The sequence below is a fragment of the Ambystoma mexicanum genome, chromosome 1p, assembly GCF_040938575.1.
Source record: "Ambystoma mexicanum isolate Mex_15411 chromosome 1p, UKY_AmexF1_1, whole genome shotgun sequence".
NCBI lineage: Eukaryota > Metazoa > Chordata > Amphibia > Caudata > Ambystomatidae > Ambystoma > Ambystoma mexicanum.
In genome coordinates, this window is record NC_090921.1 from 1,102,955,063 (window position 1) to 1,102,967,689 (window position 12,627).

The window sequence follows — 12,627 nt, forward strand, 5'->3', positions numbered from 1 at the left end:
TTAGCCATAAAAGAAGGATACAATTATAGTTTTTTTCAAAAGGGCGATCATAGTAGCTTGCTTAAGCTCTTTCGTGATGGTACCTGTCTGGCAAGAAAAATGAACTGCTTTGGTGATCCATGAAAACATGGCTGTCAGTATATTTTTAATAATAGCAAGATAGTTGATTATTGGTGTGTGTGAGAGACGCTGGGGGCTCAGGGGGAAGTCATGCCATTCTTTAATGGGCACCTATAATAGGTGCCCAGTAAATAATGGCATGCCTCGGCCCCCCTGCACCTTGCATGCACACAATTGATTATGTGTGAATGTAAGCCGCTGGGGGGCCCATGGGGTCAGGCATGGAATTTTCTACTGGTCATTTATGATAGATATCTTGTAGGAACATATCATGCCTGCCCCCTGGGCCCCCAGCACATCCCATGCACACATAATCACATTGGTTGTGTGCATGTGTGAGGCTTTGGGGGCCCCAGGTAGCAGGCATGTAATTTTTTACTGGGGGTATGCCCAGTAAAGAAAGGCATGCCAGTCCCCTGGGGTTCCCAGCACCTCACATGCAATGGCTTGCCTGTCTCCTGAGACCCCAGCGCCTCACAGGCACACATAAATAATTATCAGCACATGTGAGACACTGGGGAGCTCAAGGGAAAGGTATGTCATTTTTTAATGGGCATCTATAATAGATGACCATTAAAAAATACCATGCCTGGACCCCCGTGCTTTGCATGCACATATTTGATAATGTGTGTCTGCTAAGTGCTCGGGGACACGGGATGCAGGCTTGGCATTTTTTACTAGGCACCCATGCCCAGTAAAAAATGCCATGGCTGTCCACTGGAACCCCAGTGCCTCGCACATATAATCTGCCTGTAGGCTCTGCAGACCCTCACATGCACTTATTATCGTATTCATATGGGTGTGTTAATGTGTCTGAGTGTGAGGCGCTGGCGCTCAAGGAGCAAGCATTTTTTACTGGTCATCTATGATAAAGCAAGCATGATAAGTGTTATTACATGACTAAACTGGCATTTTGGGGCAGCTAGCTAGCCTAGTCATTTCTTATTGTGGAATGACATTTTGTATTGAGAATCTTAGATAAAGCAAGCATGATAAGTGTTGTTACGTGGCTGAACTGGCATATTGGTGCAGTCAGTCCAGCCATTTCTTACTGTGGCCTGACATTTTGGATTGGGCATCTTCAATAAAGCAAGCATGATATGTGTTTTATATGTAGGTAGATGGGCATTTTAATGCAGACAGTCTAAACATTTCTTACTGTGGCATGACAGTTTTTATTAGGCAACTTTGATAAAGCAAGCATGATAAGTGGTATTGCAAGGCTAGACTGGCATTTTTGTGCAGCTAGCCTAGCCGTTTCTTACTGTGGCAAGACATTTTGTATTGGGAATCTTTGATGATGCAAGCATGATAAGTGTTTTACGCGTGGCTAGAATTGCATTTTCATGCAACCAGTCTAGCCATTTCTTACTGTGTGATGACATTTTGTATTGGGCATCTTTGATCAAGCAAGCATGAAAGGTGTTATTATGTAGCTAGAATGCAATTTTAATGCAGCCTGTCTAACCATTTCTTATTGTGGTAAAACATTTGGTATTGGGCATCTTTGATAAAGCAAGCATGAGAAGTGTTATTATGTAGCTGGACTGGCATTTTGGTGCAGCCAGTTTGGACATGTTTTCATACTGTGCATTCATTTTAACGGTATGCAAACTGGAGTATGTGGGGATACTGCCATATACTGGCAGAGCAAACGTGGGTTTGTTTTCTTATAGTATTAGTACTGGCATTATGCACAAAGCAATCATTAGTATGTTCCTATATGGGAATACTGGCATATATTGGTGCAGTCAATATGGAAATATATGCGCATAGCCAGCGTGTAAATGTTTTTATACTGGCACATATTGTGGGCAAAGGCATGATGAAAATCTGTTGGTGAAAAGCACTGTGGGTGACTTGCATCTATTGGATTGTTTCATGAGTTATCCTACAAAACCAATTGCGAACTGTTTGGCTTTTCACCCAATTTTTTAAATAAGTGTGCTGTAAAATGCATCATTTTAACCCATTATTTAAAAGATTTTCTTTTAGCGAAGAAACCCTCCACCCCCACACACTCCCAAAACCCCTCTTGATAAAGTTTGGGCTCCCTCACTACCCTCAATCGCTAGGACATATTTGGGGGAAATATTTACGCCCCTCCATGGCCACTGGATTTGTGTGGCGTTCACATTGAAAAGTAGGGATTACTTTTTTATAAGACTTAAGGCCTGCATGAGTGAGTGTGAGGTTTACATATGAATTGCTTTGTCCTAACCTGTTTTGTGTAATCCTAGGGATGAGGCCAACCTAGTTATTTGCAGAAAGACCATTGCACCTTTTCATGCTTGTGAATGGTCTATAACTGTCTTGTGTTGGATGGTGGTGTAAGTGACCGACAGATCTACCAGGGTGACGGTTCATGGCTGATTGTAGTCTAAGACTTCTAAGAAGTCTTCGTGAATATCAATGGAGGACAACTCTCTGCTCCTAGCTGCATAGATTGTTGCTCTGGAAACATGAATGAGTGCTCATTATATTTTTGTTATTAATGCGATTTGTACATGTATCTCTCTTTCTGGTTCCTTATATGAACCTTCCTATGCCTTCTGTGCATTTCCTTTACTTATGCCAAGCATTTGGCTGCTATTTCTCCACTGCTTTGTTTGCTTGCACTGTTTTCAGCCATACAGCTTATTTTTGTTTTCATCCCCTTCTTTTATGTTGTGCATGCCTTGTGGTTTCATTGAGGGGGTGGAGATGAAGATTAGGCCCTCGTTAATCCAAAATTACCATCTTCTGTACTTCCAGTTCTCAAAACAACTTCCGAGCGTGCAGGCTAAGATCTACTAGATCATCCCATCCAACATATGGTCTGCCTTTTCTCCAACTTCAGCCTCTTCCTCTTCATCTTTCAGCTCATTACTCCAGCTCTGCTTGAATCACTGGCTGTAGTGTTCGACCCATTGTACTCACAGCTGTGATCGAAACTGTCAAATGTTCTCCAAAATTCAGGTGTATTGCTTTCTGGAAAAAAATAATGTCAAGTTAGCCAAACATAGCACATACGTCTAATAAAACAAATAGAAACTGATATCAGGGGACCTCAAGCAAAGGTGGAAATTTTGAAGCCCCTTCCATTGGTATGCAGTGTTTATATCGAAAATGTTATATTGAAAGATCATATATTGAATATTTAATATCGAAATATCTAATAGTGAATGCATTTAGGGGTGGGGTAAAGGGTTACATTTTTGGGAAACGGTTGGGGTGAGTTTTTAGGGGTCAAAAATTGGGGTTTGGCGGCAACCCCCCCCAATGCATTCACTATAAAGGTTTCGATATATGATCATTCACTATATAGTATCTCTATATAAAGACATGTAACCCATCCATTCACTGACAGACAGAGCTGTGAATCTGCCTATTAGCGGGAATGGCTTCCTTTGGCCGAAGATATTTCCTAATGCATTCTTTCATATCTTTGTTCCTCAGGCTGTAGACAAGGGGATTAAACAGAGGAGTCAGCACTGAGTAATTGACCGCCACGGCCCGGTCATAGTTCCTAGAGTAGGTTTTCTGCAGCCGAATGTACATGAAGGAGACACTTCCGAAGAAGATGCAGACCACGATCAGGTGCGCTGCACAGGTAGAAAAGGCTTTGTTTCGACCTGTGGAACTATTGATCTTCAGGATGGCCACTATTATCTTGATGTACGTCAACAGGATAAAGAGTGTGGTCAAGACAATGATGCAAGAGCTGACAGCAAAATCTACAATTATGTTGAGGGCGGTATCAGCACAGACGAGGTTCAACAGTGGAGCAAGGTCACAAAAGAGGTGTTTTACTTCATTTGGGCCACAAAAAGGAAGCTTGGAGACCAGAATGAGTTTTGGCACAGGACTCATAAATCCCAAAATCCAACAGCAGCCAGCCAGCTGGGTGCTAAACCTGCTAGTCATGATGGAAGTGTAGCGTAAGGGGTTGCAGATCGCCACATAACGGTCATAGGCCATTGCCGTTAGGATGTAATTCTCTGTGATTCCCAAAGAATGGAAAAAATACATCTGCAAGAGGCAACTACTGAAGGAAATGGAAGTTCTGCCAACCCAGACATTGGCCAGCATTTTCGGAACGGTGACTGCAGTGTACCAGATTTCCAAGAAAGAAAGAGCACTTACAAAGAAGTACATGGGAGTATGGAGCTGGTGATTCATCCTGATGACTAAGAATATCAACATATTGCCTGTGATGATCAGTAAATAAATCAAAAGCAGCAGGAGGAAGAGTGGTACCCGATACACACCAAGGCTTGGGAAACCGATGATGATGAACTCTGTCAGAGATGTCTGATTGTTGACCTCCTGTCCTCCCATTGGTGGACCTGCACAGAGAATGAGAGAGGTTGACAGCACTACAAATATTGAAAATAATATCCTTGACTTTTGCTTTTAAACTGTATAGCATTTAACAATATTACACAATCATATCTTCTTTCTTCCACCTGATGCATTCCTCCACTTCTATTGATAAACTGCTGGTCAAGGAAATTCCCAGCCTTCATTCCCTCTAAGTGTCAAAGAATGATTCCAGAAACACATTCCATAATATTCCGTAAAAGGTCTCTCAGATACAAATAGAACACACTTTTTTCATGATTAAATAATGCCAAAAGTTAAATTTATTGAAGGGCCATTAACCCAATGAGCAAGTTTTGACTTTTAGCGCATCAACACTTCTCTATCGCTTCTTTCTTTTCATGAGCAGGTCACCAGAATTGCACACATCCTTAATGAATCATAGCATCCATATCAACTTCAAATATCATCAATAGTTCCTCTGAGACTTCAACATTGCAAAAAACCCATAATGAGAAAGTTCCTCATAATGGGATGTTACAAATGTGGCAAAGTGGTAACTCAGGGTGCTACAAAAAAGCATTTTCCTTCCTACAGTGGGACGCGCGCTGCATCCCGCTGTAGGAAGAAAAATCATTTTCCAAGATGGCCACCATGAAAAGGGAAAGTGGGGCGCCGTACAGAGCCCCTCTTCCCTTTCCATGGCAGCCTGCGGGAGGCGAAGAGAAGGAGACCCTTCTCGCTGTGCTCAGGCCCTTATCATGGGTGGTGGGCCATTACCCACAGGGTCGGCCCGCCACCTCGGGGCATATCGCCTCAATCAAAGAATGGCATCATCTGCAAACAATAATATACTAGCAGAGGAGCCATTTAGAACTGAAGTGTCTTTGACCAAGGAACAGAATTGGAGGTCCAGATCATTGATGAGAATGCAAAAGAGTGCCCGGCCGAGAACAAATCGTATTCTAAAACTGAGAGGCTTCTTTCTCTTAGTTCACCATCTGATGTAGCAGAATATAAAAATATCAGTTTGAAGCAATGTGAATGGGATCTTCATATTAGCAAGAGTGGGCCACAACAGATTGATCAGGACAGCATCTAAAGCTGTCCAGAGATACACACATCTGATATGAAGATGTTGCTTTTTCAGTGTGACATATTTCTCAATCAACAAATGACACCAAGAACATAGGTCCACGGTGCTGATTCCCCTCTGAAACCCTGCGTAGAGGTGCACAATTACATTCTGGAGGTCATCCCCCCAATGTGCCAGGGTGGCCTTTCCAAATGTCTTCCGCGCAGTGTACAAAATTGAAATCAGCAGGTAGTTTACATGGGGAACCTTGACCTCCATTTTTCCAGAAGGTATTATCTCTGTAGTAGATACTGAAACGCTTCCCTTTTTAAGAACAAAATTGAAAAGCTCAGTTCAGTATGGGGCCCAGACAGTCACTTCATTTTTAAGGCGGTCTAAAGGAACCCCATCATTAAGCAGAGCTTTCTCAGAACAATGGGACACAATTCCTGAAGCAACTTTCTTCAGTGAAAAAAGAGCCTCTCTGCAGTTTGACCATTGGTTTTGGGATCGTCCTGACCCAAGCACCCATCAGTTGAGCCATCTCTATTCTTTCTATAAATACGTCCTGAATGCGACAGCCTTCCATGATAGGGTTTATACGAATCCAGTGTAGCACTTCTATAAGGGGCCCTAGAAAAGGTTTTTCCAAAAATGTTTGCAGTTGTTTCATGCATGGTCAGAAATGCGAACCTTCCAATTACAGTTATTAGGCACGTTTATTCTTACGAAAAATTAGGCTTTTATATGTCTTCCGTGGGGGCTTAATCGCAATATCATATATCCAGGAGTGTTTTAAGAGCATTCACCAGCTATTTTTTGCTAGTTCTGCATTCGGAATAAAATCAAGAATCACTATTATAGGTAGAGCAAAAAGATCTGCAGGATAAGACTTCATTGCTTTCTGGTAAATGACACATACACTTGTCTTACACGAGTCATGGGGGGGGGTGGTTATAAGTTTCCCAAGGTGAAAAAAATGCTGGTGAAAGTGGTGGTAATACTTCCACCTGCACTTTTCCCGCACTGGGAAACTACAAGTTTGCCAGTGGGGGAGACTGATTTACCACCAGCCAAGAGCTGGAGGTATATCAGGCCCCCACCAGAATAAAACCGCCAAAATTACCGTCACTGGTAATACCGGTGCCACTAATTCAGGTAATTCCCCACATGGAGTCCAATGAGAATGGGGAATGCGGGAATGCTAATTCCATTTGGTGGTATACCGGCGAGATACCACCAAACTCGTAATGAGGGCCATAGACTTTACTGCAAGGAGCTCCCAGAGGGCGCAATATTCACTGAAAGATGGGCAATACATTGGTATATAATCCAGATATTTGCATTACATTTCAGAGAGGAGATGTGATGTTTCTATCTTAGACTATATAATTAGAGAGCCCGAATCGTGGTCACTTTCTGGTGCAACTGGAACCGTTAATTCCTTCACTTTGGGCCTTTCTTGTAAATGTATCAATATACAGTCAATGCAGCTTGGGCTACTGTTGCCTCTGAACGTAGTATTTGCAGGAATAATGCCCTTTACGTGCCCATTGTTCCATTTGGAATCCTCATCTTCAAGAATATCTGTGATATTTTCAAGTGGTTTGAACTGTAAATTTCAATCTCACAACATAACATATGTCAATCTGCCCCTAGCCTGGATGGTAGAGGACCAAAAATTGGGTAAAAAGATGGCATTCACCATGGTGAGCAGTGGCTGGGGATCTCCCTTCACCTTGCTGGATGCTAACTTAGGGAGCCAAAGGTTCCAACTATCAGCGTTCCTAGGTCAGTCAAGATGCAGTGTACTGGGAGATATCCTGATATTGGTCGGCAAGTGTTCATGCTTGAGACAAAAGTAAGGAGGACCACCATCTCCTGTTAAGTGCATACAAGATGGTGTGCATCTTGATTGTCTGTATGCCCAGGCCTGACCCTGCTGTAATGAGCTGCTATTTGCTGAACATGTTGGAAATAAAGACAGAGGGCCTCATTACGACCCGTGCGGAATGGGTTAACCGGTTCCGCTAATGGTTGCGGACCCGTTAACACCATTCCGCACGATTACGAGGTCCCCTGGCGGGACCCGGTAATGAAGCCTGGTAAAACCAGGTGTCATTACCGGGTCCCGCCAGGGGACCAGGGAGCTAACAACGGGCGGGTCGTAATCGGCCCGTTGTTAGCTCCCTCTCGCATTCCCATTTGAGCCCTATAGGGGCTCAAATGGGAATGGGGAAGGTCCGGGTTCCCAGAGGGAAGAATTACCGGGTCCTCCAAACTGGGAATGGCCCGGTAATTCACCATTCAGGGACCCCGGACCCGGTTTTGGTGGCAGCCATGCCGCCAATAGCGGCATGGCTACCGCCAAACCCGTAATGAGGCCCAGAGTGTGGGAGAGTGAAGGTGGTGAAACATAGGTGTCTCAGTGCACTTGAATCGAGACAAAATAATGACGAGGCAGCCTGGTCATGAGACAAGAATTATGCTTGGAGGAGCTACAAGCACTATGGCTTACAGGCGGTTCCCGCCACTTTATGAACATCAGGGTCCCATCGAACGTGGTCTGCAGGACCATGAGAAGTGGTGGCTCACAGTGGTGGAATTATTTTAATCTTCATCCTCACAGAGTCACTGTTCATTCTGGTGTTTTCCAGTTTCACTGAGGAACCTTCTACAGATGAAGAAAAACTCCCGGAGACTTGCGCCAAGTTATTAGAACTTGTAAGTTTTAATTTTCTGAAATATCAAACAGTCCTTCCTGATGCCACGTGTTTTGGCTGGTTTGCCTTTATCAAATCAGGGTATTATCTAAATCATAAACCATCATTGTTACAAATAAAATCGTGTTGAAGAAAAAAGAAACAAAAATAGGAATACAAATTCAAAAATAATAACAAAAGATTCACGGAACATCAAGGAAAAACAAATTGTTGTATTCGTACAATTTGTATATTTGAAACAATCGTTAAATGTTACACGTGATAGTGCATGTAACCGTTTGTTGCAAGAGATTGAGAGTGGGGTTTGGGGAGGATTGGTAGCGGTGGGGAGAAAGATTGGGAAAGTGTGAGTCCAGAAAATACTCTCCCATAACACAAGCAATGTATTCTATTGGCCAAAAAACAACCGCCTCATATGTTCGTTATTAGTAACACAGATTCATAAACATGACCAGAGTACGTCCATTTTGAACGGAATAGAAACGCCATTTTGTCTAATTTCGCTTCTTGCTTCATGTTCAAATTGCTTTGCTGTAAACTCATTCTATTCCGTTATTTCATTGCTGCCCATGCATAGAGCAAGGCCACAAGATGCGTGTTGAAACACAATGCAGACAACCCAGACAGAAATGCCCGGTCTCCTCCCTCACAAGACCTTAGAAGTAAGCAACAATTCATTTAATCACTATGCAGGCGCCAGCTAGTCTCACTGATGCGGCAGGGATGGTAGGAAAGAACAATTAAAGGCTTGAATTATACTCTCTTTTACGGCCCCCCTTCACTGAGCCCTGTAGAGCGAGTTGACCCTTAGTACACAAATAGAAACTACAAGATAGGAAGACCGGAATGTGTCTCTCCCCTGCACGCAGCTTGCTTTGAAGAACAGAAGGAGTTTGTTCCCTAAAACAAAGAATCATGTCTGAAAGTCCACAGATTGGAAACTGTTGCCAAAACGAATGTCTGAAGGTGTCATATTTGTCACAATTGTCAATCATCGAATCCATTTCAAAGGAGACATATTATGGGCGGTATTGAACATGTCATTACTGATTGTGAGATGTCTGTTTCGTATATATGTAACTGTTGTAGAATGCTTGCTCTCTTGCGTCCCTCGGGGTCTGGAGACACACGTTGCGGAACGTGAGACCCAGTTGGTCAACTGAGACTATTTGCTTGCAATAAACCCTAGCTTTTGGGAATTGAACCTCGAGTCTGGCGTATCAGTTAGTGTGTGGTGATTGTGCCTTGTTTCCATACGCGAGGGTCCCCTAGGGGCCTGGTCAAAATGGTGCCCGAATAGGGACCCTCCCCCACTTGTTCCATCATGTACGTTTTAAACTAAAGAAGGCGAGAGGAGAAAACGAAGCGAGGACGAGACGGTCGAGCCAGGATCAAGAGGTCTTCGGGGCGCCCCTGTGAAAGTGATGTGAGACTCCATTGCACATCTGTGCACAGCTGATCCCTGATCAACGCATCCAGCCAGAGAACAAGGAGGCGAGGGTCCCGAAACAAGGCAGATTGAGCCAGGATACGCAGACACAACGGTGTTTGGTTGCGTCAGTATACGGACGAATTGCGTCTTGAAAGACGAATTGGTTGATCAGGTGAGTTGTGCCCCGATTCTGAGTAACCCTGATATTGGTTGAGAGTTGGTTTTGCAAAATCAAACGCCCAGAGTAAGGTTAAAATTAGCCGAGGGTAAGGTTAAAACATGCCTGGGGTATTGTCTTCCTGCCTAGTGGGGTTTTTCTACTGCGGTAGACAATCTTTGGAAACTGGCCAGGTCGCGCCACCCGTGGGGTCGCCGGTTTATGAGATGTATGTGAAGTATGGGGAAGGGGCGATAATGTTTTGCGAGATTTTGCATAGGCAAACCAGACATGAAGAGGATTCACAATGGCCGAAATATGGGAGTTTTGAGATTGCTCGGATAGATTATTTGGAAAAAGTATTGTTGAGTAAAAAAACACACGCCCTGTGGCATTTGACGTCATTAGAGACTGGAGGAAGGAAGCTATGCTTCGTTGGAAAAGCAGGGAGAAAAATGCGCGCAGGCACAAGTCAAGAGCAGAGAAATTAAAGGAAAAAGACGAAAAAAAGTGGGAGGATGATTTAAGAAAGTCAGAGAGATGTGATGGGCTGAATGTAGAAAAAATATATCCTCAACGAGAATTGCATTCATCAGATGAGTTAATAGATAAAATATTAACCGAGACAAGACAGGAGCACCCGAAAAGGGAGGCTAATAGAATCACCCCAGTACCCATTGCTCAGTCCCCTATAATAGCCCAGCCCCTCCCTGCCATTCAAACCCCAGTGCAACCACAGATCCCACAGCCGGCAGCGCCAAGGTGCGCATCTCTGGCGCCGCAGCAGACACTCCCCGTTCCCGTTCTCCTTGTTCCATTCGCACCTCCCTCCCAAAATATTCCCCTCCCCCTTCCGCCCATCGAACTTGAGTTCACTGTAATGAGGGAAGATACGAGCAAAGAGGGGGCGGCCCAAAGCGAGTGCGCTAGAGTAACGCGTAGTACAATCAGCAAAGAGAGGAAACAAGAGTTGAGGGAACAGGCAGAGATGTATATAGACGCAAATGATGAGACATCCGCGCTGGATTCAATGTATGATTTCAGGAAGAATAATGAAAAACAGGTATTGTTGGAATGCATGGGAGAATATTTAATGAAAAGATGGAAGCAGTTGATTGGAATGGTACCGCCGCAGAAATTGCAGGATTTGAATGCTTTGACACGATGTAGAGAGAGGGATGAAGAGATAAAAGAGCATGTGGATAGGCTTTTTGAATTCAAGAATGAACTTGATGATGCATATGCCGAAATGTTCGCCATGCCGGGGTATAGAAGCAAGGACATAAGAAGGGATCGGAAAGAAGCAGCACCATATATGCAGCGTCGATTTCTTTCGTCATCAAAGCAGGCGAGTGAAAAATTGAAGGTATGTGTACGAGAGGCGCTGAGTTGGATTACAGATCCTAGCATTCCCACGATGGAGATACATCAAATATTTGATCAATACACATTGCCCATGAAAAGGAAAGCGCTGCAGACGATGGTGGAATATTTGCAAGGCAGAGATATAGAAGAAAAAAAAATTAGCCTCCCAGAATTGATGGCAATATACAAGAGAGCAATAGAACGTAAAACGGGAGAGACAGCTTTATCACTTGACTTGGGAATAATATTGCATATGAGGGAAGGGGGAGGAAAAGTAAGTGTGGCATTATCTATGAGGGAGGTCCCACCTACTTTTGTGCCAAAAGTAGAAACACCTGGTGTTAATGGAGGGCCAGCGCAGGTAACGGAGGCGCATTATACAGCACAGTAGCTACACGTCCCTTTCTCCAGACAAGAGGTGAATAACATAAAACAATCAATTCCCAATTTAAGGAAGAATCTGGCGTGATTCTATAAAGAAATAGAGTCCTATCTGAAGTCATCCATTTTTACTATGGGTTATATAGATCTAATATTCCCAGTAATTCTGCCAGCAGATATATGGAAGCAAATACGAAAGGTGAATGATGAGGACACATATGGAGACACATGGGAGAATTTAGTAATGGAGGACAGGAATAGAAAAGCAGGTGAAAAACCATTGTTAAAGATGATAGCATTACCAGGGCGAATACTAACCAAATTGAAAGAAATAGTTCCAGAAAAAAGAATTGTATGGGACAAACTAACTGCATGTGTTCAAGGCTATCCACAGACTATGTTAATAGGTTTGAGGAAGTTTTCACAGACTTCAGTGGACAGGATGTGAGGCAGGAAAAAGATAACTTGTTGACAAATATGTGAGAGGGTTAATACCCCCAATACAGAACTTAATAATGACATCTGAAAGTGCATGGCAAGCAAAATCATTGAGTGATGGCCCAGTATTATGAGAATAGAGTGAATACACAGAAGTGTCAGAATGCACCAAAGTATCAACCGAAAAGGATACAATATTCAAAAGGATACAGGAGGTAGGGTCTTCCGGATCCCTGTTCACCCGACTTGATAGTCGTGAAGTCAACAAAGACCTTCCAAATGATACAACCCTCTGGCTGATAAAACAGGCAGAGCGATGGATCACTGGAAAGGGCGTGGGTAAGGTATAGTAATCCAGCCTAGGACAAATTAAAGTATCATGAATAACTGCTCCAACCTGAGTATGATGAGTTAGATAATGACATGAATGATCACACTGACCTGTATCTCTGGGTAGAACAATCCAGAAGTCTCTTGATGGATTTGAAATGAAGAACAAAACGACAGGGAAGGGAAAATTAGTAAGGGAGACTTATCCCGGACGGAACGAGGCTCACGCTAGATACGGGTTGAATTCACCACAGGATAGCGTCCAAAGTTCAGTTCAAAGTCACTTCCAATAATCCTTGAAAGG

At 43.5% G+C, this 12,627-nt stretch overlaps 1 protein-coding gene across 1 annotated transcript; it reads right to left on the reverse strand.

Moving 5' to 3' along the window:
• Positions 1 to 3,459: 3,459 nt before the first annotated feature.
• Positions 3,460 to 4,440, reverse strand: LOC138527155 (olfactory receptor 6N2-like). The gene has a single exon (XM_069638275.1). It carries the CDS (start codon positions 4,438 to 4,440, stop codon positions 3,460 to 3,462), a length of 981 nt encoding a protein of 326 aa, XP_069494376.1.
• Positions 4,441 to 12,627: the final 8,187 nt, after the last annotated feature.